Source organism: Scyliorhinus torazame, chromosome 11 (assembly GCF_047496885.1).
Source record: "Scyliorhinus torazame isolate Kashiwa2021f chromosome 11, sScyTor2.1, whole genome shotgun sequence".
NCBI classification, from domain to species: Eukaryota; Metazoa; Chordata; class Chondrichthyes; order Carcharhiniformes; family Scyliorhinidae; genus Scyliorhinus; species Scyliorhinus torazame.
In genome coordinates this window covers 26,466,562-26,491,501 of record NC_092717.1, presented here as the reverse complement: position 1 = coordinate 26,491,501, position 24,940 = coordinate 26,466,562, and the positions used below count along the sequence as shown (strand labels likewise).

Below are 24,940 nucleotides of genomic sequence, written 5' to 3'. Positions count from 1 at the left end.
AGAATATGTCACAACCACCTGGCCTAGTGTGCGGTCAATGCCAGCCCACTTGACCCGGAGTCGCAACACAGGTGAAATTAGATTTTATTTAAAATAACTGAGGACCTTAGCTGAGCCCAATAAACCCCAGTCACCAGATTTGTAACTTTGACACACGTAACCTTTTTATTATGTATAGTTTATATAGTTATTCTAATTTAGCTGACGACTACCCCTTTTCCCACACATCCCCTTCTGTTCTTTCTCTCTCTCTCTCTCTCTCTCTCTCTCTCTCTCTCATATCTCTCTCTCTCTCTCTCTCTCTCTCTCTCTCTCTCTCTCTCTCTCTCTCTCTCTCTCTCTCTCTTGTCTCTCTCTCTCTTGTCTCTCTCTCTCTCTTGTCTCTCTCGTCTCTCTCTTCTCTCTCTCGCTTTGTCTCTCTCTCGCTTTGTCTCTCTCTCGCTTTGTCTCTCTCTCGCTTTGTCTCTCTCTCTCTCGCTTTGTCTCTCTCTCGCTTTGTCTCTCTCTCTCTCGCTTTGGCTCTCTCTCGCTTTGTCTCTCTCGCTTTGTGTCTCTCGCTCTTGTCTCTCTCTTGCTCTTGTCTCTCTCTTGCTCTTGTCTCTCTCTTGCTCTTGTCTCTCTCTTGCTCTTGTCTCTCTCTTGCTCTTGTCTCTCTCTTGCTCTTGTCTCTCTCTTGCTCTTGTCTCTCTCGCTCTTGTCTCTCTCGCTCTTGTCTCTCTCTCTCACTTATCTCTCTCGCTATCTCTCTCTCTTGTGTCTCTCTCTCTCTTGTCTCTCTCTCTCTCTTGTCTCTCTCTCTCTCTTGTCTCTCTCTCTCTCTTGTCTCTCTCTCTCGTCTCTCTCTCTCCCTCTGTGTATATATTATATATATGATGAATTCTAGTTAGTGTGTTTCTGAAATACAGGCATTCATTTCGTAACTTGTTCCTTCTAGACTTAAGATAGTTTCTCTGGCCAGGTTGCCTACTTTCTCTGTAATTCAAGTTTACAACAAAGATGTGGCAAGCACTCATTGGTTTTAGAACAATAAAGCAGTTCCCTCACTTCAAGCGAGAGAGAGCGCATGTTCCTTCTCTTTCAAACACTTCTGCTAAAGCATCATGCAGGAGTCAGTCACTGACCATTGTCAGGCCCGGTCCCTGGACAACTCACCGGTTGCCAGTTAACCAATTGCACCGATTTCCTCCAAAACTTTCTGAAGATTCACCCACTGCTAAGAGTCTGGCGTTTCTGCTCCAAACATAAAACTTGGGAACACAATGTCCTGACAAGCAGGATGCTTCAGCTTGAGTCTTCTGCTTAAAGGCATAGTCCAGTTATGGGTGGAGGGGACCAAAAACAATAAAATGAAAGACAAGAAATGGGAACAAAGGAAATAAACAGGAAGGATAAATAGAGGAATTTTGTTTACTTGCAATGTGCTGCATGGACAATTGAACTGAACAAAACAAGAGATAGGAGCAAGAGACCTTGTGGCCCGTTGAGCCTGCTCTGCATTTCAATATGATCATTGCTGATCTTGGAACTCCATTGTACCATCCATTTAATTCCATGAGATTACAAAAATCTGTCAGTTTCAGCTTTAACTACATTCAACATTATACCATCTACAATCTCCGGGTTAGAGAATTCTAAAGATTCACATCGCTTTGAGTGAAAAACATTGATTCTATCCTCGTCTTGAGACTGTACACCTATATTTTAGATTCCCTTGCAAACAGAAACAAGCTCTGTGTCTACTTTGTCAAACCCCTTCATAATCTTGTATGTTTCAATGAGATCACCTTTCATTCCTCTAAACATGAAAGAATATAGGCCCACGTTATTCAATCTTTTGTCGTGGGAAACCATCCCATCCTAGGGACCAGTGAGAAAGTAGCTGAAGCATTGAAGAATATTTTGATCTGTCTTCACAGAAAGAGACACAAGTGCCGAACCAAAAATGAACGATAGCGTAGGGGCGAAGAAGACTGAGGGAATTAGGGCAATTACATCAGCAGAGATGAAGCATTGGAGAAACTTTAAGCGGCTAAAATCCAACAAATCCCCCGGACCTAATGGCTTACACAGTAGGATTCTAAAAGAGAGAGCTGCAGAGATAGTGGATGTACTAGGGGCAGCACGGTAGCATAGTGGTTAGCACAGTTGCTTCACAGCTCCAGGGTCCCAGGTTCGATTCCCGGCTGGGTCACGTTCTCCCCATGTCTGCGTGGGTTTCCTTCGGGTGCTCCGGTTTCCTCCCACAGCCCAAAGATGTGCAGGTTAGGTGGATTGGCCATGCTAAATTGCCGATAGTGTCCAAAATTGCTCTTAGTGTTGGGTGGGGTTACTGGGTTATGGGGATAGGGTGGAGGTGTGGACCTTGGATAGGGTGCTCTTTCCAAGAGCCGGTGCAGACTCGATGGGCCGAATGGCCTCCTTCTGCACTGTAAATTCTATGATTTTATGAGTTTCCAAATTTCCTTGGATTCGGGAATGGTCCCACTAGGTTGGAAGTTGGCAAATGTTACACTGCTTTTCAAGAAAAGAGGGAGAGAGAAATTTGTGAACCACAGGCTAGTTGGCCCAATGTCAGTTGTTGGGAAAATATTAGAATGTATTATTAAGGAATTCTTAACAATCAACTTTGAAACGCATAATATGATTAGAACAATTTAACATAGTTTTACTAAAGGGAAGGCCTGTTTGACATAGTTTTTTTGAAAATGTCATTAGTAGGGTAGATACATTGGAAAACAGTGGACTTCCAAAAGGTGCCATACGAAAGGTTAATTGGCAAGATAAAGGCGTAAGGGGTAATTAGCATGGATAGAAGCTCATGGGATAATTAGCATGGTTAGAGGATTGATTAATGGATAGAAAACAGAATGGACAGAAATAGTTCTTTTTCAAGTGGGCAGGCAGTGTATAACAGATTGCCGTAAGGGTCCGTGCTGAGGCCCAAGTTATTTACAGGACTTTGATGGAGAGTAATGTATTTAAATTTGCTGATTAGGTCAAGCTAAGTGGATAGGTAAGCTATGGGGTGGATATAGAGCGGCTGCAAAGAGATATAGGGCGGAATTTGCCGCCCGCTCACGGCAGCGGGATTCTCTGCTCCTGTGAATGGGAGATTTAGCTGAACAGCAAATTCTCCATCCTCACTAGCAGTGGTAGCGGTGCGGGCTCGCAACGGAGAATCCCAGCCATAGACAAGTTAGGTGAGTGAGCAACAAGATGGCAAATGGAATACAATACAGGTAAGTATTTCACTTTAGTCATAATGAAAAGAATATTTTTTGAAAGATGTGAAACTTGTAACTGTTGTTGTTCAAAGAGACTTGTGTGTGCTCGTACAAGGAACTCAGTGTGCAGGTAGAGTCATAGAGGTTTACAGCATGGAAACAGGCCCTTCGGCCCAACTTGTTCATTGCGCCCAGTTTTTACCACTAAGCTAGTCCCAATTGCCTGCATTTCGCCAATATCTATCTATACCCATCTTACCCATATAACTGTCTAAATGCTTTTTAAAAGACAAAATTGTATCTGCCTCTACTACTGCCTCTGGCAGTTCGTTCCAGACACTCCCCACCCTCTGTGTGAAAAAATTGCCCCTCTGGACTCCCCTCCCACCTTAAACCTATGCCCTATAGTTTTAGACTCCCCTACCTTTGGGAAACAATGTTGACTATCTACCTTATCTATGCCCCGCATTATTTTGTAGACCACTGTATGATCACCCCTAAGCCTGCTACTCTCCAGGGAAAAAAGTCCCAGTCTATCCAGCCTCCCCATATAACTCAAACCACCAAGTCGCAGTAGCATCCTAATCAATATTTTCTGCATTCAGCAGGTGCAGCAAGTAATGAGGAAGGCAAATAGCTTGTTGCCCTTTGTTAAAAAGGTATTGGAATACAATAATAAAGAAGTCTTGCTGCAGTTGTACATGGTTTTGGTGAGACCGTATTTGGAGTACTAAGTACAGTTTGGGTCTTCATATTTAAGGAAGGACATTGCAGTGAAGGTTCTCCAAATTGGTACGTGGGATGAGGGGAATGTCCTTTGATGAGAGGTTGAGTAAATTGAGCTTGTATTCTCTGGAGTTTGGAAGAATGAGCTGATTGAAACACACAAAATTCTGAAGGGGTTTGATAGGGTGGACGCTGAGGGATCATTTCCGTTGCTCGGGGAATCTAAAACACTGGGGCAGAGTCTTGGGATAAGGACCAATCGTTTAGGACTGAGATATGGAGAAATTACTTCCCTCAAAGGGTTGTGAATCTTTTGAATTATCTACACCAGAGGGTTGTGAATGCTCCTTATAGCATGTTGTGGCTAAAAAGAGGGGTCGATCTTTACACCGAGCGTATGCAAGAATATGATTTTTGGGCCTGGAAAAATTTGGTCATTTTATATGCCTGGTAAAACTGTGATCTATGGTAATCTTACAATTCTCCACAGAGAACCCTATTTGCCATCCTGCATGCCTTCATAGTCACTGGACACATCAGTCATGCCTGCACCTTGATGGGAATTGTTATTGCTGTCAGAATACCTTGGGCTGGCATCCGAGTTCTGTCATTTTCCCTGTATGCAAGTTGAAAGTTTCCCCACTGCTTCTCCATGATATGACCCTGTTGATTGAATGCAAGCGAATTGCCATCAGCTAGATAGGAGTCAGACATTCACATGAGCTCTGTGAAGATCTATGCGTGTTCCCACTGCATGTCATTGTTATCCTCCTGGAATTCAGGGGCTATGATCATCCTCTGCATTGCCGTGACAGGACCTATATCATAGATGATATGTGCACTGCCATCAGTCAGATTTAACTCCAGCGCTCATAGATGCAACGCAAGGATCTAAGAAGTGTCCGAACTGCATGTAATTGTCATCTTCCATGATTCTAGCGGTTTGTGCACTTACTGAGTATGCCTGATTCATCTGGACATTGCGATAGCCCCGTGGCTGTCAACGACCATCTCACCCTCATCCCTGGCAACATTGTCCTCATCAGAAGAGATGTGCAGCTTCTCTATCTCCTCCTCTGGCAGCCCCTCCCCCTGCTGCAATGGCAAATTATGTAGGTTGCAGCAGGCGATGACGATGCGTGACCCCCTCTGTGCATTGTAATGCAGGGCTCTACCAGATTGATCCAGACACCTGAACATCATTTTCAACGTCTCTATGGTTTGCTCCACTGAAGTGCAATTTGCTGCATGAGCCTCTGCTGCAGAATGTGGCATCCGCATGGGCATCATCAGCAACATCCTTGTCAGTGAGTAGCCCTTGGCCCCTAGGAGCCAACCTTGCAGTCTCTGTAGACCCTGGAAGATGTCAGGGAACTGAGTGCTGAGAATGTGGGAGTCGTGGACACTCCATGGGAATCATGTGCAGAGCTGCATGGTGCGTTTGGTATGGTTGCAGACCAACTGAAGATTCAGCGAGTGGAACTTGCGGTTGACAAGGTTGATGGCTTGTTGCCACATGAGTGTAATCAATGGCAACCTGCACCTGTGGAAACCCAGAGATCGGCGTAAATCCCAGTGCTCTTGCTTCCCGGCCTGCCTGACCCTGGTCAAAGTGCACAAAGTTGTGTGCCTTCACAAAGATAGCGGCTGTGATTGCCTGGATGCTGCAAGGAGGCTTGTGAGATCCTGCAGAGGTCATCTGTGGTGCCCTGAAAGGATCTACCGGCTTAAAAATTGACCGCTGAAGTCACTTTCACGGATACTGGCAATAGTAACTCTAAATGAGCCTATCAGCAGGCAATATATAACAACATTGGCCTCTGATGGACTCCGCTTCAGAGCGGGGAAACAGTTTTGACAGATGTTGAGAGGCAGTGGAGATTTGCTGCAGTTAGGACACTGATCTCCTGAATTGGTATGAAGTTTTTGAACTTTCATTGAGTAAAAATGAAAAGCAGCAGCCAGGTTTGTGGCATTCTGTTGGCGGGCTACCTGAGGCAAAAGTGAGGTCGCAACCTAACAGCAGAGTGTGAGCCTGCAAAGCCTTCACAATAATAATAATCTTTATTAGTGTCACAAGTAGGCTTACATTAACACTGCAATGAAGTTACTGTGAAAATCCCCCTAGTCGCCGCACTGCAGCACCTGTTTGGGTACACTGAGGGAGAATTCAGAATGTTCAATTCACCGACCTAGCCCGTCTTGTGGGAGAAAACCGGAGCATCAGAAAGAAACCCATGCAGATATGAGGAGAACGTGTAGACTCCGCACAGACAGTGACCTAAGCTGGGAATCGAACCCGGATCCCTGGTGATGTGAAGCAACAGTACTAACCACTGTGCTACCGTACAGTTTAGCGAGGTGAGGAGGAGGAGGCGTTGGCTAACGGTCTTTGAGGGGATCAGCAGAACGATTCTCTACCTCGGGTAGGGCTGAGGACGACGGGCGGGGATCCAACCAAAAAGAACAGTAGGGAGGTGCAAGGAAAGCTAGGTAAGTGCTGGCATTGTGTCTCAGACAATCGGAAAGCAGCGAGAGCGGGGCCACTCGACCAGAGGCCAGCCAGGCAGGGCTGAAAGTGAGATGGCTGGACTGGGCAGAAACAGGACCGGTGGCGAGCACGAGAGAGAGCAGAGGCCTGGCCAGATAGTCAGCAACAGCAGCCACCAGGAGCACACATGGTTTTTAAGGCTCTGATCCCGGCCACCCGAGCAAGAGCAGAGAAGTGCATAGCGCAGCAGTTAGTGATGTGAAGAAGGCCAGGCAAGTAGTGGCATTGTGCCTCGGGGAATTGGGGAGCAGCGCCCAGCGTGAGCGGTGCAACACGACCAGAAGCCAGGCAGCGGGCTGAGTGTGAGATTGCTGGGTTGGGCAGAGCAGAAGCCTGGTGGAATAGCCAGCAACAGCAGTCAGGCAGTTAACCAGGAGCACATGCGGCCTTCAAGGTTAGAGGACGGCCACCCGAGTCGGCATTGGGGGTGGGGCTTAATATTTTTGCCTGCCATGTCACTTGGGGCCAGGTGTGAAGTGGGGCCCCCACAAAGAGGGAGAGCACCAGGCCCCCCAAAAGTGCAAGTCCGCCTCTGGATTTGAGTCCTATCCCAGGCATTGATGACCAAAGGAGGTACATTCTTAACGCAGTAAAACAATCTGAAACTATTTGCTATGCACACCAATGGCAAATGGTAAAAGCAGGCGAGTTTCCTGGTCAGTCATATGATGGAAAGAAAATTGGAGCCATCATTGTCCAGAGCTCCAGACTACAACCGGCATGTAAAAGTGCATTTTGCCACCGCCTCAGTGAAGTATAACTTACCACCACCAGACAGGTAATTCCGATCAGTCTGGTGGAAAGGTGAATTCGAACAGTCATTTTCAAACTCCGGTTCATGACCCGCGGACGGGTGTCCAGAGGGCATTACCTGGAATTTCATTTGAATACTTATATAGAGACGGTTATTGAAATAATGTGGTGAGTTAGGAAGTGTAGGCTTAGTGATTCATTTTGTAAATAAATGTAAGAATGTATAGAGATTGGGCAACACGGTGGCGCAATGGGTTAGCCCTGCTTCCTCTCGGCGCCGAGGTCCCAGATTCGATCCTGGCTCTGGGTCACTGTCTGTGTGGAGTTTGCACATTCTCCCCGTGTTTGCGTGGGTTTCGCCCCCACAACACAAAAGATGTGCAGGTTAGGTGGATTGGCCAGGCTAAATTGCCCCTTAATTGGAAAAAATAAATAAATAATTGGGCACTCTAAATTTATAGAAAAAAATGTATAGATAATACTGGCCCCAGTATTATCCTTCACCAACTGGCTTTCCAGAATAGTGATGGTTACTGACATATTATACCCCAATGCTGTTAGAATGTGTAATATGATTACATCTCTTGTTTTTCTGTTTCTTTTACAGAACATGTGCAAAATGAAGAGAACTATGCGCAAGCACTAGATAAATTTGGCAGTAACTTTTTAAGTCGTGATAATCCAGATCTTGGCACAGCTTTTGTTAAATTTTCCACACTCACAAAGGAACTTTCAACATTGCTGAAAAATCTGGTAAGCGTTTAGGCTAACTTCTTTCGCATCTCCAACCATAGTTCCTGATTGCTTTCTTTAAGTTACAGTCCGATCTGTAGCAAGAATTATGACGAAGTAGTAAAAATGTAATATTATTGGTAAATTAGGTAAAATAATGGTAAATGTTGTGATTTTAAAAATCGTGTTCAGTTCTTCACAGAGCATGAGTCTTTATTACAATTTGGATGTACACCCACTTCACAGCCTTTATATTTTTGACTATTTTAACAAATGAAAAATTGTACTGACTGTATGTCATGTGCTCTGACCCTGGTGCATAAATTAGAACACGTGCGCCGATCATGTGAAGCTTTATGCTGGGAGTGTTAGGTTGTAAAACTGACTCCAGAAAGTCCAGAGCAGTAAGGACAATTAACCCTATTGAATCCATCCAGAGACTATATACGTTTATTCTGCTTGTTATGGACAAAGAGATGGTGAGATGGTTTCCCCATTTCACCTCTCAACTAACTGCAACAAGGTGTTTCAAAGATGCGTTTTAACCCCTTCAGTGCTTGACTTTCAAAAACAGACTTAGACAGGCATTCTCATATGTATAAAGTAAATGGGAAAAAAAAGACATTTAGTCACTCAAAACTTGAAAAGTAAGCGTGACATCACCCATTCACTCATTCATACAAAGGGCAGCACGGTAGCACACGTGGCTAGCACTGTGGCTTCACAGCGCCAGAGTCCCAGGTTCAATTCCCCCCTGGGTCACTCTGTGTGGAGTCTGCATATTCTCCCCGTGTCTGCGTGGGTTTCCTCCGGGTGCTCCGGTTTCCTCCCACAGTCCAAAGACGTGCAGGTTAGGTGGATTGGCCTTGCTAAATTGCCCTTCGTGTCCAAAAAGGTTAGATGGGGTTATTGGGTTATGGGGATAGGGGGGAAGTGGGTCGGTGCAGACACGATGGGCCGAATGGCCGCCTCCAGTACTGTATGTTCTATGTATGTATCGATGTAAAGCACACGTACACAAGAAAGGATGATTACCAATAATATAGCATGCACTTCGATTTCTTCGAATCCAGAAAGTCAGTTTTACTTTTGGTTCTCGAGATCATAGTTCGAAATGTTGCAGGCCTAAGGATTTGTTCTTGTTTCAATCAAGACAGTGGAGGTTAGAGGTTTCTGCCAATGAACTCAATAGCTTACTTCTTGCAATAGCAGAGTTCTGACTTTGTTCCTGTCAATGTATATGTTGAGCCCCTGTGGTAAAGATATAGGCCGGTATTCTCCCAGGCTGCCTGCCAATGGAGGGAATCCCGATGACCCAGTTAATTGGATATTGGACCAAAAATGTGTTTCACGCTGGTCATGAAATCCATTGCAGGTAGCCTGTTGCCTGTCCCACCGGCCCTGATGAGCTTCCTGACGTCCCTGCCCAGGCATGAGAGGAACATGAAAATAGCTCATTAGAGTTGTTTTGAATGTAATTTACATGCAGGGGGGGGGGGTGCTGCTGCTTGCCAGCAGTCCAGTGGAGGCTGCAGGAACATTGAGATCGCTGGTTTCCGAGGGATGGGACCTATCAGAGACATTAGCTCCCGTCCCCTTCAGGTCTGGCGAGAACCCTGATGTGCCATTGAATGGCACTGTAAACCTGATAGAGGGTAAATTATTTTCTAAGTGTATTTGAATGGCACATCAAGGTCACTCCGGTTTTCCGCTGACAGGGGCACTATTTTCCGATCAGGAGAATCGTGCGCTTATTCTGCAGATATAAGAAAAATACCACTTTGTTGTCTGGGATACAATTCTAATTGGGGTTTTTCCTTTTCCTGGTGGAGATATCTTCTCTCTGTGGTCCCTGTATCCCATACTGACTGTCCAGAGCCGTCCTTGAGTTAATAAGGTGTTTCTTATCATAAGATAATTTCTGCCACATGACTTTGGCATTGGCGTCTCCATTTCCTGCACCAATGGTTTGTAACAAGGTTAGCATGGATACACAATAGTGTGGGTTATTCAATGGCTGAGGTTATTCAACCTTACCCCTCGCCTGAGGCGTGGTGATCCTCAGGTTAAATCACCACCAGTCAGATCTCCCCCTCAAAGGAGAAAGCAGCCGTTGGTCATCAGGGGCTATGGCGACTTTACATTTCACTTTAGAATGGTGTTGTGGAATTTGGCCATTTGCATCTCATCGGAATCAAAATGGGTTTGCTTCACACCTATTTTTCTGGAATTTCCGATTGTAGCTACAGGGTCTGGAGGGCCATTATGTATCAGTTTATGTAGGCATTTAAACAATAGGAGCTGTTTGCTCCGCAAGAGAAGTTTCTACCTAAACACATTAAAGAAGCCATCCCCTATGGACAAGCCCTCCGTATACATCGGATCTGCTCAGACGAGGAGGAGCGTAACAGACATCTACAGACGCTGAAAGATGCCCTCGTACAAACGGGATATGGCGCTCGACTCATCGATCGACAGTTCCAACATGCCACAGGAAAAAACCGCACCGACCTCCTCAGAAGACAAACACGGGACACAACTGATAGAGTACCCTTCGTCGTCCAGTACTTTCCTGGAGCGGAGAAACTACGACATCTTCTTTGCAGCCTTCAACATGTCATCGATGAAGATGAACATCTTGCCAAGGTCATCTCCACACCCCCACTACTTGCCTTCAAACAACCGCGCAACCTCAAACAAACCATTGTTTGCAGCAAACTACCCAGCCTTCAGAACAGCGACCACGACACCACACAACCCTGCCATGGCAATCTCTGCAAGACTTGCCAGATCATCGACATGGATACCACCATTACACGTGAGAACACCACCCACCAGGTACGCGGTACATACTCGTGCGACTCGGCCAACGCTGTCTACTTCGTACGCTGCAGGAAAGGGTGTCCCGCAGCGTGGTACATTGGCGGGACCATGCAGACGCTGCGAGAACGAATGAACGGACATCGTGCGACAATCACCAGGCAGGAATGTTCCCTTCCAGTCGGGGAACACTTCAGCAGTCAAGGGCATTCAGCCTCTGATCTCCGGGTAAGCGTTCTCCAAGGCGGCCTTCAGGACACGCGGCAACGCAGAATCGCCGAGCAGAAACTTATAGCCAAGTTCCGCACACATGAGTGCGGCCTCAACCGGGACCTGGGATTCATGTCGCATTACATTCATCCCCCACCACCTGGCCTGGGCTTGCAAAATCCTACCAACTGTCCTGGCTTGACACAATTCACACCTCTTTAACCTGGGGTTACCCCTATCTCTGGATCTGTAAATACTTAATTAACTGCAAATGCTCGCATTCAAAGCATTGTCTTGGATCTTTGAATTTGTCTATATATATGTTTCTGGAACATACCTCTTCATTCACCTGAGGAAGGAGCCGTGCTCCGAAAGCTAGTGTTTGAAACAAACCTGTTGGACTTTAACCTGGTGTTGTAAGACTTCTTACTGTGCTCACCCCAGTCCAACGCCGGCATCTCCACATCAATCTTTCTAAAAATAGCGTCCACCTTCTTCATAAAGTTGCTGTCATATTACACAGGTGTAACATATTGTGGACTTATTGATCACCTGTTGATTACGTTTTAAGCAACTTTGAACCTAAAAGTAATGCTTCTGATTCTTAACTGCCAAATGCTTAAATGCCAATATGGTGTGGTTTTGGCAGCTGTTTTAGCAGAGGCAATGACCCTTCTAAAATCACTATTTAAAAATAAGGGGTCGCTCATTTAAGTCCGAGATGAGGATAACCTTTTTTTCTCTGATGGTCGTGAGTCTCTGGAGCTCTTCCTTAAAAGGCAGCGGAAACAGAGTATTTGAATGTTGTTAAAGCAGAGTTCAATAGGTTCTTGATCAACATGGGTGTGAAATGTTATTGTGTGTAGACAAGAATGTGGGGTTAAATAGCATAGCTGGCGTGAGGGGCCGAGTGGCCTACCCCTGCTCCTAATTTGTATGTTCGTAAAATCAGCAGGTTAATGCCTGAATTAAAATACCAGAAGCTAAATGTATATCTGGTACTATCATCAATCCTAATTTCTGCTAGGTTTCAGTTTTTTCAATTTTTCTTCCCAACCAATGACGCTGCAGCTTTGAGAGCGTTCAGTTCGCTCACAAATCTGCTATCTCCTCTTGGGAGTGTCATCTTGCATATATTCCGTAATTATTTTAAAGGGCAGCACAGTGGTTAGCACAGTTGCTTCACTGCTCCGGCATCCCAGGTTCGATTCTCGGCTTGGGTCACTGTCTGTGCGGAGTCTGTGCGTTCTCCCCATGTCTGCGTGGGTTTCCTCCCAGTGCTCCGGTTTCCTCCCACAGTCCAAAGATGTCCTGGTTTAGGTGGATTGGCAATGCTAAATTGCCCTTCGTGTCCAAAAAGATGGGATGGGGTTACGGGGATAGATGGGGTGGAGGTGTGGGCTTGTGTGGTGCTCTTTCCAAGGGCCGGTGCAGACTCAATGGGCCGAATGGCCTCCTTCCCCACTGTAAATTCTATGATCTATCTCTGTACTTCTTTTTGATCCTGAAAGGATTATTTGCTTGAGCCTTTCTAATAGATCATCTGCTTATTATTCTCTGCACCCTTCCTAATAAATCCACATCATATAATCTTATAACACAGGAGGAGACCATTCACCTTGTTGTGCCTGTGCCATGTCTTTGAAATGTTCAATTCAGTCCCACAACCTTTCCCCATAATTCTGTAAGTTATTCCTCTTCAAGTACGTTCATTGGCTTTTGAACATCTCTATGGAATCCGCTTCCTTTATCTTTTTGTGAAGTGCGTACCAGAGCTGAACAACCCTCTGTGTGAAAGCAATTTCCTTCTTCTTTTTTTTCACTAATTATTTTAGATCTATTACCTCATCCAGAGGGTATTATCTGCATATACTAGCAAACCAATATCACAAATGCAGCAATTCTCTCAAAGGCAGTGTGTTGGCCACAATTAAACAGGCAGCTTTGGTGGATTGGGCGTGTCTGCAGGATGGAAGATAGTTATGTACTACACTCACAATTCACCGCAGCAGCTCATCAAGGCTTATACGACAGCACCTTCGAAACCTGCAGCCTTTATCAGTTAGACAACAAGGCAACAGACACATGGGAATGACATTACCTATTAAGTTTGCCTCCAGTCATATGCCATCTTGATTCAGAACTATATCACTGGTCCTTTGTTATTACAGAATCACAATACTACAGAAGAGGCCCTTCGGTCCATCGAGTCTGCACCGACACATGAAAGGCCCTGACCTGCCAACCTAATCCCTCTTGCTAGCTCTTGGCCCATAGCCTTGAATGTTATGGCGTGCCAAGTACTCATCCAGGTACTTTGCAGATTATTAATACTGGGTCAAAATCCTGAAACTCCCTCCATAGCAGCATCGGACTTCACCACCTCAAGGGCAATTAGGGATAGGCCTTACCTGAAGGTAGCAGGGATTGGTAAATACGATGGGTAAGAAGACCTATGGATGATACTTTTTTTTATTGACCACGGCATAAAGCGTAAGAACTTATGGTTGAACTGGAGAAAGCACTAAGGCCACAGTTGGAATATTGCTTACAGTTCTAATTACCACATCACATGAAGTATGTGATGACAATAGAGAGGGTAAACGGAAATTTACGAAGGCGTTGGCAGGAATGGCAAATTTTGGTTTGGAGGAAAGATGAAAAATGATGGGGTTGTTTTCTTGGAATAGAGGACCTGAAAGGAGACTTAATTAGAGATTCACAGAATTGAATGGTCCCAATAGAGTGGCTAGGACCTATTTCCCTCAGCAAAGAGGTCTGTAACTAGCATAGATTTAAGTAATTGGTAAAATGCCTGGAGGAGAAAGGAGAATTAAGGAAAAATCATTTCGCCAAGGGGATAGTCAGGTCTGGAACTCCCTGCCTGAATGGGTGGTAGAGCTAGAAACCGTCATCTAATTTAAAAGAAAACTGGAGTAGGCAGTTGACGTGCCATAGTTTGTGGGGCTACCAGCTGGATAGTGTGATTATGCTGGTTAGCTTTTTGTTGGATGGTACAGTTATGATGGGATGATGGCCACCTCCTGTGTCATAGAAATATAAAATGCATGTTTATAAGTTAGCTGCTTGAGCAAGTTTTTAGGTTATCTGCTCGAGTATCTCCTTATGTGGTTTGGTGTCAAATGTTGTTTACCAATGCTGTAATGCATCTTGAGGGATTTTAAAGGTGCTATATTAATTACAAGTTCGTATCCTCAAAATTGGAACTTTGAGAATTCAAGTAAACTACATTTATTGAATCACCCTTTAATTGGTTTAATTAGTTGCTCAAATAATAGCAGTGTACTTAAGCATAGCCTCTTACTTTAGCCATCACTTTTCAATTTAATTAGATACTCGAAGAATAGCAGTAGCCTTTTAAGGCATAAACTATTACTTCCGCATTGGTATGTTCCTTATATGTTGATTTTTCGTAACCTATCAAGAATGCTTCTTTCTTTGGATAATTACTGGCTCTTGGTGTCCTCCTTTTATTGAATATTCCACATACGTTTTCAGTTCTCTGGACCTCAAAATTGGCTATGGACCTCTGGAAAAATATCAACCAAAACATGAATAATTTTCTCCTTGAATTAGAATATATAACACATTTGACCAGGGAACCATGGCTTGCTTTAGCCATACTTAAACCCTCTCACTTTCTCCATTATACATTCTTTACTAACTTTTATGTATTACTTTTCTCTTTGTGCCATATGACTGGAATGGTTTATCATCCTCCTTGTGAATTCCATTCTGTACATCTGCCATATTCTAATCATAAAAGTTTTAGCAAATATTTCTTTAATTGACCACCTGTTCTGTGAGGTGCATTCTACTATAAACACAGTTGCAAACTTTTTATGTTTGCCTTTCTGTTTACTAGTTGTTTGAGGCTCACTTTCCTCTTTTTTGTCACTGTTCATGAGCATTTTCTATATCTTCTACTCTTTTTAATTTCATGTCCATATCTTGAAGTCTTTTTGTTCTCAATAAAACATTGCGGTCAAGGTATTACTATTTTATAATGCTGCTCATGAGGGAGGGTAGAAACGGGTGGTGGATTAGGTTAGCTACAGTCCTTTCTTCTGAGATCTGAGTTACAAATCCAACCTAGGAGGAGGGATGAAGGCTTCTAGGAGGAGGGATGAAGGCTTCTCCACTGGAATAGATATAGGGAAGATAAATATAAGCTATATTTTTGTAAAAGCGAGGGATCCATAGAGAGCAGTTAATAAAAGTGTTAGCCTCTGGATATCAGAGGGGAGAACAAAACCTTGAGAATCATTGAAAAGGCAGCTAGAAGTTGTGCTGGTGGGGTTGCAGATTTCTGTGAGAAGATGAGCCACCTCGGTAAAATGGTCTTTGTTATCTCCATGGATTTTTGACTGAAATAAATGTTTTCCTCGTTATAGTCTTGGTGGAGATGAGCAACCTTTTAAAAAGAAATGAAAAATTCCAGTTATTAACAAAGAATTACACCCCAAGATTTCATGTTGTAAAAAAACTTTACTGTACAAGAGGAATATAAAGCAAGTATTACTAACTTAATACATCAGGCCTGTCTCACCTGAAACTTGCCTTTAGCATGGAACGTGTCTTAACATTTCAGGAAACTGAAGCTCTCCTTTCTCCATCAACAGTTTCTGTATAATTTGTGATTTTGGGAGTACTGCTGAAACTGCTGCCTCTTATTCTAAAGCATGATTCCTCAAATTTTCTTCGCATGAACCCGCTCATATTCTATTATACCTTCCTTTGCAACCTGTAACCGGAAATTCCCCCCCCCCCCCCCCCCCCAGTCAATTTTCCACAAGCTTCAAACTAACCCGCCTCTGCATATTAATGTTCTATGCATTTATTTTCTATTTGTCCCTACTACCTGACTTTCCTACTACCTAACTTGTTAGTTCAATTCACCCTTGAAGGATATTGGTACCAATCAAATTCATTAGGCCTGTCTCACCTGAAACTTGCCTTTCGCATGAAACATGCCAGTTTTTGTGGATAATCCTGTACTCTTTCCTATGGATGTTTATGCTGCTCTTGATTTTTCCTGCACACATCTTGTCTTATCACGGGTCTCAAAATGGTATGTCTGTTGGTCAAATTTAGACCATACAAGTTTTAGTTTTTGCTATTTCTACCGTCCCCACTTTAAAAAAAAATAAAAAATTGTCGAGATTACTGGCAAGACTATTGATCACTGATGCCGAACTACCCTAAAGTGGTGACTTGGTTTGTTTTTGAACCACTGAAACCTGTATTATTTGTAGCTGTTTAATACACTTAAGTGGTGTGTTCAACCTCTTAAGAAGGCAGTTATGAGTCAATAAGACTGGCTAACTTCCTTCTCTAAAGACCATGAGTGAACTAGTTGTGTTTTTACAGGAATGTAACATCAAGGTGATGTTTTGTTTTTCTGATATCAACTCTTTTTTGTTTGATATCGACTCTTAACTGGAAGATTTTTTAAATTGAATTCAAATGCTCAGAGTATTATGATGGGATTTGAATTAATATTCTCTGGATTATTAATCTGGGATTCTGGATTACTAGCCCAGTAGTTTACTTACTACAATATCATACACGCCTATATCCATAACAGATGTTGTTAGTTAAATGCTTCCTGTCTCCATCATATTCCTTTCAATTTATAAAGAATCCACTTTCTGCAGGACATCGTTCAGAAACCTTTCGTCCGAATGAATAATTAAATAATAAAAATAAATAAATAAACCGCTTATTGTCAAGTAGGCTTCAAATGAAGTTACTGTGAAAAGCCCCTAGTCGCCACATTCCGGCGCCTGTTCGGGGAGGCTGGTCCGGGAATTGAACCGTGCTGCTGGCCTGCCTTGGTCTGCTTTCAAAGCCAGCGATTTAGCCCAGTGTGCTAAACCAGCCCCTGTCAATTAGCTGGTCCTTGAATTAATTTGCCTCTGTTTGGATAATACAGACCCCTGACATTAGTCCATAAACTTATCGAGGATACTTTGAAACCCAGGGCACATCAAATTAATTACTATAATTTTGTGCTTCTCTTGTTTTGAAAAAGGAGCCTGTCTCTCTCAATTCACTTGGGAAATGTTGATGTTAATTCTTCTTGTAGTGATAGACATTGGGGACAAGTGTACCTTTCCCCCTTCACCTACAAAGTTTTAATTACAAGAACCGGGGGGAAATATGAAGGCATGGCCCATTAATGTATATCACTGTTACTGATATCTGATGTAAAGGATGGCATGATTGTGATAAACTATATATAGCTTATTGAAAAAGATCTAGCAAGTCCATGAGAACTATATAAAGGTACTTGAAAGGGCTGTGTTACCAAGTATTTAAAAATATTTTTATTTGTCTGCTTCATAAAATGGGTCCATAAAGTATATCTTTCCTCAAGGAATTGGGGCTGGTTTAGCACAGTGGGCTAAACAGCTGGCTTGTAGTGCAGAACAAGGCCAGCAGCGCGGGTTCAATTTCTGTACCGGCCTCTCCGAACAAGCTCCAGAATGTAGCGACTAGGAGCTTTTCACAGTAACTTCATTGAAGCCTACTTGTGACAATAAGCGATTATTATATATAAACATTGTAGTAAAGGCTGGTGCATTTCAATTTTGATAAGATTTAGTTGTGTTTATATGGACAAAAGCACTTTACTATTGGGGCTGGCAAAATCATTTAGAAATCTCATTGGAAGTGCATGTAACGAGCATTACAACCTGTTCCACAATCTTTGGAGAAGAATAAAATTATAGATCTGATTGTGATTTAGTGATGCTAAATTGTAAGACTGTATGGCTATTTAATTCTTTTGTCTTTGTCTGAATGCACTTTTCAGCTGCAGAATCTTAGTCATAATGTCATCTTCACTTTGGATTCATTATTGAAGGGAGATCTGAAAGATGTCAAGGGGGTAAGTGCCTACATCTGGTGACAGAATGATTTGATGATGTGAATGTCAAACTAGTGTTAAGATCCCGGATCAGACCCCAACATTTGTTAGGATATTGGACAAAAACCCCAAACACTATAAAAAAAATTAATCTGTGAGGAAAGGATACTTCGTTCCAGGAGTGATTCCACTGACCAATTATATATTTTATATTAAAACAAACTTTAATCTTAACACATGATTAAACTCATTAATATCGCAGAAAATAGTTTGCAATTAACAATTAAACAATTCTTAACACTAAAAGGGAACACTAACTTCTAACTGATGTCTTCTCTATCTCCAATTAAGCAAAGCCCATCACATGTCAAAACCCACTTAGAAAATTAAGTTAGAAAACTTTACACTTGAATAGATTTCTTTGTTTTAATGTTTTTATTGAAGTTTTTACATGTTATCTACTATACTATTATACAAACAGTAAGATTTACTGTGCCGATTACAATGTACATGTCAATTTCCTCTGGCCTCAGTGTTGTTTGTATTGCGTCCTCTTCCCTCTTTTTCCCTGTAGCTTCTGCCGCCACCCACCCCTCCCCCTTTCTTGTCTGCTCCCTGTGGTCACGTTGCTCTGTGCACCACTTTCAGATGCATGAGGTTCAGCCTTGTGCATGAGAAGGTGAAATTGGCCCAGCACAGTGCTCAGCTCCAGACTCCCCACCCTATTTCCGTCCCTAGCTCTTCCTTCCTTCCATTTTTTCCGAGTTTCGCCTACTGACGAGCGCATCCTTTCTAAAAGTTGTCTGAACATGTCCCCGCAGTTTCCCCTGGTTATAACAAGGTGATGCAGTACCGTACAAAATTGTCCATGTTGATGCACGATCAATAACTACTAAAACGAGGTTGTAGCACAACTGAAGGCTTTAATAGATGAGGACTGTTCCCCAGCAGCTCAGGTACAGAATGAGGGCTGCTGGGACGGCACTGACTCTTATACCCCGCCTATCAGGGCGGAGCTACATACTATACAGCCAATGGTAAACCCCCAGGTTTAACCAATGGAACTTCAGCCTCTCGGGTACTGCAATACCTGATAATACCACATTCACCCCCTGCTAAAAAGGAGTCCGGCGGGGGTGGTGGCCAGTGGCTACAACTGTATTCAACATGGCATTATCAGATATGGAGATACCGTGATACCTCCTTACAGTGTTTAGAGGATATTTACAGTCATGGCAGATATATACAGTCAGTGTTTATTAGTTACAGTTACAGATCGGTTAAGATGAAGCAATCAGTCAGTCGGGTGGCCTGGTCGTCCTCTGGGATCGTCTGGGCCTCGGTGGTGATTCCGGTGGGGTCCAGGCGTCTGCGATTCCGGGTGCGTGGCTTCGGCCTCCATGGCAGCTTCGTCACCCCTAGACGGCGCTGGTGGGGAAAGTGGTTGACCTGGAAGGGGGGCGCCTGTAGGGGGCGTCGGTGGGTGGGAGGGCCCAGGCAGGGGTGGCGGGAGGACAGACCCTCCTGTGAGGTGCTGGGGGGGGGGTGGGGGCAGTGGTTGGGGTGCGCGTGGGGTTGCCGCGAGTGCCAGGTCCCGTAGGGAGACTGTACCTTGTCGGCCGTCAGGGAACGCCACGTATGCGTACTGGGGGTTAGCGTGTAGCAGGTGGACCCTCTCGACCAACGGTTCTGACTTGTGCGCCCGCTCGTGTTTTCGGAGCAGGATGAGTCCGGGTGTTGCTAGCCAGGTCGGGAGCGAGGTCCCGGAGGAGGACTTCCTGGGGAAGACGAGGAGACGTTCGTGAGGTGTCTGGTTGGTAGTCATACAGAGCAGTGACCGTATGGAGTGGAGGGCCTCCTGGAGGACTTCTTGCCAGCGGGAGACTGGGAGGTTCCTGGACCGTAGGGCCAGTTGAACGGTCTTCCAGACCGTTCCGTTCTCCCTCTCAACCTGCCCGTTTCCCCGGGGGTTGTAACTGGTTGTCCTGCTTGAGGCGATGCCCTTGCTGAGCAGGAATTGACGCAGTTCGTCGCTCATAAAGGAGGACCCCCTATCACTGTGTATGTAAGCGGGGAAACCGAACAGTGCAAAGATACTATGGAGGGCCTTGATGACGGTGGTTGCGGTCATGTCTGGGCAGGGGATGGCGAATGGGAACCGGGAGTACTCGTCAATCATGTTCAGGAAGTACGTGTTGCGGTCGGTGGAGGGGAGGGGGCCTTTGAAGTCCATGCTGAGGTGTTCAAAGGGACGGGAAGCCTTTATCAGGTGCGCCCTCTCTGGCCGGTAGAAGTGCGGTTTGCATTCCGCGCAGATTTGGCAGTCCCTGGTGGCTGTCCTGACCTCCTCGATGGAGTCGGGCAGGTTGCGTGTCTTAACAAAGTTGAAGAAGTGAGTGACCCCGGGGTGGCAGAGGTCCTCGTGGAGGGCTCGGAGGCGGTCCACTTGTGCGGTGGCACATGTGCTGCGGGACAGGGCGTCAGGAGGCTCGTTTAGCTTCCCGGGACGATACAAGACCTCGTATTGTAGGTGGAGAGTTCTATCCTCCACCGTAAGATCTTATCGTTTTTTATCTTGCCCCGCTGTGCATTATCGGACATGAACGCCACCGACCGTAGGTCAGTGAGGAGAGTGAATCTCCTGCCGGCCAGGTAATGCCTTCAATGTTGCACAGCTTCTACTATGGCTTGGGCCTCCTTTTTGACTTAGGAGTGGCCAAATCGGAAGCATGGAGGGTATGGGAGAAGAAGGCCACGGGTCTGCCCGCTTGGTTGAGGGTGGCTGCCAGAGCTACGTCGGAGGCATCGCTCTCGACTTGGAAGGGGAGGGACTCGTCGATGGCGTGCATCGTGGCCTTTGCAATGTCTGCTTTGATGCGGCTGAAGGCCTGGCGGGCCTCCATCGACAGGGGGAAGGTTGTGGACTGGATCAGGGGAGGGGCTTTGTCTGCGTAGTTAGGGACTCACTGGGCGTAGTAGCTAAAAAACCCGAGGCAGCGCTTCAGGGCCTTGGGGCAGTGAGGGAGGGGGAACTCCATGAGGGGGCTCATGCGTTCAGGGTCGGGGCCTATAACTCCATTTCGCACTACGTAGCCGAGAATGGCTAGACGGTCGGTGCTAAACACACATTATCCTTATTGTACATTAAGTTAAGGATTTTAGCGGTCTGGAGAAATTGTCAGAGGTTGGTGTCGTGGTCCTGCTGGTGATGGCCGCAGATGGTGACGTTATCGAGATACGGAGACGTTGCGCGTAAGCCACACTGGTCAACCATTCGGTCCATCTCGCGTTGGAAGACCAAGTGACACCGAAGGGAACCCTTAAAAAATGATAAAGCCGCCCATCTGCTTCGAAGGCAGTGTATTTGCGGTCACTCGTGCAGAGGGGTGGCTGGTGGTAGGTGGACTTGAGATCCACCGTGGAGAAGACCTTATCATGCGCAATCCTGTTTACCAGGTCGGATGTGCGGGGGGGAGGGTACGCGTCCAGCTGCGTAAACCTGTTGATGGTCTGACTGTAGTCAATGACCATCCTATGTTTCTCCTCTGTCTTTACCACCACTACTTGGGCTCTCCAGGGACTGTTGCTAGCTTCAATGACCCCTTCCCTCAGTAGCCTTTGGACCTCCGACCTAATGAAGGTCCGGTCCTGGGCACTGTACCGTCTGCTCCTGGTGGCGACGGGTTTGCAATCTGGGGTGATGTTCGCAAACATGGAAGGCAGGTCGACCTTAAGGGTCGCGAGGCCACAGACAGTAAGGGGGGTTATAGGGCTGCCGAATTGGAAGGTCAGACTTTGCAGGTTACATTGGAAGTCCAACCCCAGGAGTGTAGCTGCGCCAAGATGCGGAAGGACATAAAGGTGTAAATTGTTGAATTTCCTTCCTTGGACTGTGAGGTTTGCTAGACTGAGTGGGAACCGGAGGCCAAGGAGATTCTTTGATTCACAGGGTGGGTAAAAAGTGAACAGCGCCTTACCGTGTCGGGGTGTATAAAGCTCTCCGTGCTCCCAGAGTCGATCAGACAGGACGTCTCGTAGCCGTTGATGAAGACCGTCGTCGTTGCTGTTGAGAGTGTTCGATGTCGAGTTTGGTCCAGAGTCACCGAGGTCAGACACAGTATTTGTGAATTTTGATCGGGCAGTGTGTAGTCGGCCGGTCTGGGGTCCTGGGGCCCCATCCAAGATGGCGTCTCCCATGGGTCGCACATGATGGTCGGAGATGGACAAAATGGCAGCGCCCATCCGTCCAGTGCGGTGTCCGGGGAACAAGATGGCGGCGCCCGTGGGCCGCACATGGCCATAGGAGGGTGGCAGTGACTGCTGGCCGCCTGGCGCCCGAGGAGAAGTTCGCTGTGGCAGTCCGGAGTCGCCGCAGGAGACCGTGGCCACCGCTTGTGCCTGCAGACCCCCACAAAATGGCACTTCTTGCCGCACCCTTTGCAGGTGGATGTGCGGGCCGGGCAACGCTGGTGGGGGTGCTTTTCCTGCCCGCAGAAGAAACAGCGGGGCCCATCGGAGTTGGCGGGCCACCTTACAGCGCAGGCCTGCGGGGACACGGGGAAGGTCTGTGGGGCTGCCGCTGCGGGATTCCACGCTGCCCAGGGGGCCGCCGCGCGCCCTGCCAGGGCCTGTGCCTCCCTAAGTCCCAGGGTGTCTTTCTCTAAAAGACGCTGGCGGATCTCTGAGGAGCTCATACCTACTACGAAGGCATCCCGGATTGGGAGTTCCGTGTGGTCGCTCGCCAAAACTTGCGGGCAGCTACAGCTTCTGCCCAGCACCAGTAGCGCGTGGTAGAACTCTTCCAACAATTCCCCGGGGCTTTGTCGTCTCGTTGCAAGCAGGTGACGTGCGTAGATCTGATTTACTGGGCGGATATAATATCCTTTTAAAAGTTCGATTGCTGCATCAAAGGCTCTGCCTGCCGCTCGCCGGGGTCGCCTTGGCTCTGCCTGCCGCTCGCCGGGGTCGCCTTGGCTCTGCCTGCCACTCGCCGGGGTCGCCTTGGCTCTGCCTGCTGCTCGCAGGGGTCGCCTTGGCTCTGCCTGCCGCTCGCTGGGGTCGCCTTGGCTCTGCCTGCCACTCGCCGGGGTCGCCTTGGCTCTGCCTGCCGCTCGCCGGGGTCGCCTTGGCTCTGCCTGCTGCTCGCCGGGGTCGCCTTGGCTCTGCCTGCCGCTCGCCGGGGTCGCCTTGGCTCTGCCTGCCGGTCGCCCGGGTCGCCTTGGCTCTGCCTGCCGCTCGCCGGGGTCGCCTTGGCTCTGCCTGCCGCTCGCCGGGGTCGCCTTGGCTCTGCCTGCCACTCGCCGGGGTCGCCTTGGCTCTGCCTGCCGCTCGCCGGGGTCGCCTTGGCTCTGCCTGCCGCTCGCCGGGGTCGCCTTGGCTCTGCCTGCCGCTCGCCGGGGTCGCCTTGGCTCTGCCTGCCGCTCGCCGGGATCGCCTTGGCTCTGCCTGCTGCTCGCAGGGGTCGCCTTGGCTCTGCCTGCTGCTCGCCGGGGTCACCTTGGCTCTGACTGCCGCTCGCCGGGGCCACATTGGCTCTGCCTGCCCCTTGCCGGGGTCGCCTTGGCTCTGCCTGCTGCTCGCAGGGGTCGCCTTGGCTCTGCCTGCCGCTCGCCGGGGTTGTCTTGGCTCTGCCTGCCACTCGCCGGGGTCGCCTTGGCTCTGGCTGCCGCTCGCCGGGGTCGCCTTGGCTCTGCCTGCCGCTCGCCGGGGTCGCCTTGGCTCTGCCTGCCGCTCGCCGGGGTCGCCTTGGCTCTGCCTGCCGGTCGCCCGGGTCGCCTTGGCTCTGCCTGCCGCTCGCCGGGGTCGCCTTGGCTCTGCCTGCCGCTCGCCGGGGTCGCCTTAGCTCTGCCTGCCACTCGCCGGGGTCACCTTGGCTCTGCCTGCCGCTCGCCGGGGTCGCCTTGGCTCTGCCTGCCGCTCGCCGGGGTCGCCTTGGCTCTGCCTGCCGCTCGCTGGGGTCGCCTTGGCTCTGCCTGCCACTCGCCGGGGTCGCCTTGGCTCTGCCTGCCGCTCGCCGGGGTCGCCTTGGCTCTGCCTGCCGCTCGCCGGGGTCGCCTTGGCTCTGCCTGCCGCTCGCCCGGGTCGCCTTGGCTCTGCCTGCCGCTCGCCGGGGTCGCCTTGGCTCTGCCTGCCACTCGCCGGGGTCGCCTTGGCTCTGCCTGCCGCTCGCCGGGGTCGCCTTGGCTCTGCCTGCCGCTCGCCGGGTTCGCCTTGGCTCTGCCTGCCGCTCGCCGGGATCGCCTTGGCTCTGCCTGCTGCTCGCAGGGGTCGCCTTGGCTCTGCCTGCTGCTCGCCGGGGTCACCTTGGCTCTGACTGCCGCTCGCCGGGGCCACATTGGCTCTGCCTGCCCCTTGCCGGGGTCGCCTTGGCTCTGCCTGCTGCTCGCAGGGGTCGCCTTGGCTCTGCCTGCTGCTCGCCGGGGTCGCCTTGGCTCTGCCTGCCACTCGCCGGGGTCGCCTTGGCTCTGCCTGCCACTCGCCGGGGTCGCCTTGGCTCTGCCTGCTGCTCGCCGGGGTCGCCTTGGCTCTGCCTGCCGCTCGCCGGGGTCGCCTTGGCTCTGCCTGCCGGTCGCCCGGGTCGCCTTGGCTCTGCCTGCCGCTCGCCGGGGTCGCCTTGGCTCTGCCTGCCGCTCGCCGGGGTCGCCTTGGCTCTGCCTGCCACTCGCTGGGGTCACCTTGGCTCTGCCTGCCGCTCGCCGGGGTCGCCTTGGCTCTGCCTGCCGCTCGCCGGGGTCGCCTTGGCTCTGCCTGCCGCTCGCCGGGGTCGCCTTGGCTCTGCCTGCCGCTCGCCGGGGCCACATTGGCTCTGCCTGCCCCTTGCCGGGGTCGCCTTGGCTCTGCCTGCCGCTCGCCGGGGTCGCCTTGGCTCTGCCTGCCGCTCGCCGGGGTTGCCTTGGCTCTGCCTGCCGCTCGTCGGGGTCGCCTTGGCTCTGCCTGCCGCTCGCCGGGGTTGCCTTGGCTCTGCCTGCTGCTCGCCGGGGTCGCCTTGGCTCTACCTGCCGCTCGCAGGGGTCGCCTTGGCTCTGCCTGCCG

At 48.3% G+C, this 24,940-nt stretch overlaps 1 protein-coding gene across 3 annotated transcripts in view; it reads left to right on the top strand.

Moving 5' to 3' along the window:
• Positions 1 to 24,940, top strand: part of LOC140385184 (arf-GAP with SH3 domain, ANK repeat and PH domain-containing protein 1-like) — a 414,311-nt gene that overhangs the window by 132,147 nt on the left and 257,224 nt on the right. For all 3 annotated transcript variants that reach the window (XM_072467067.1, XM_072467065.1, XM_072467066.1), the window contains exons 5-6: positions 7,862 to 8,007; positions 17,855 to 17,929. In XM_072467067.1, coding sequence (XP_072323168.1) covers positions 7,862 to 8,007; positions 17,855 to 17,929 — 221 coding nt within the window. The remainder of the gene's footprint in view (positions 1 to 7,861; positions 8,008 to 17,854; positions 17,930 to 24,940) is intronic.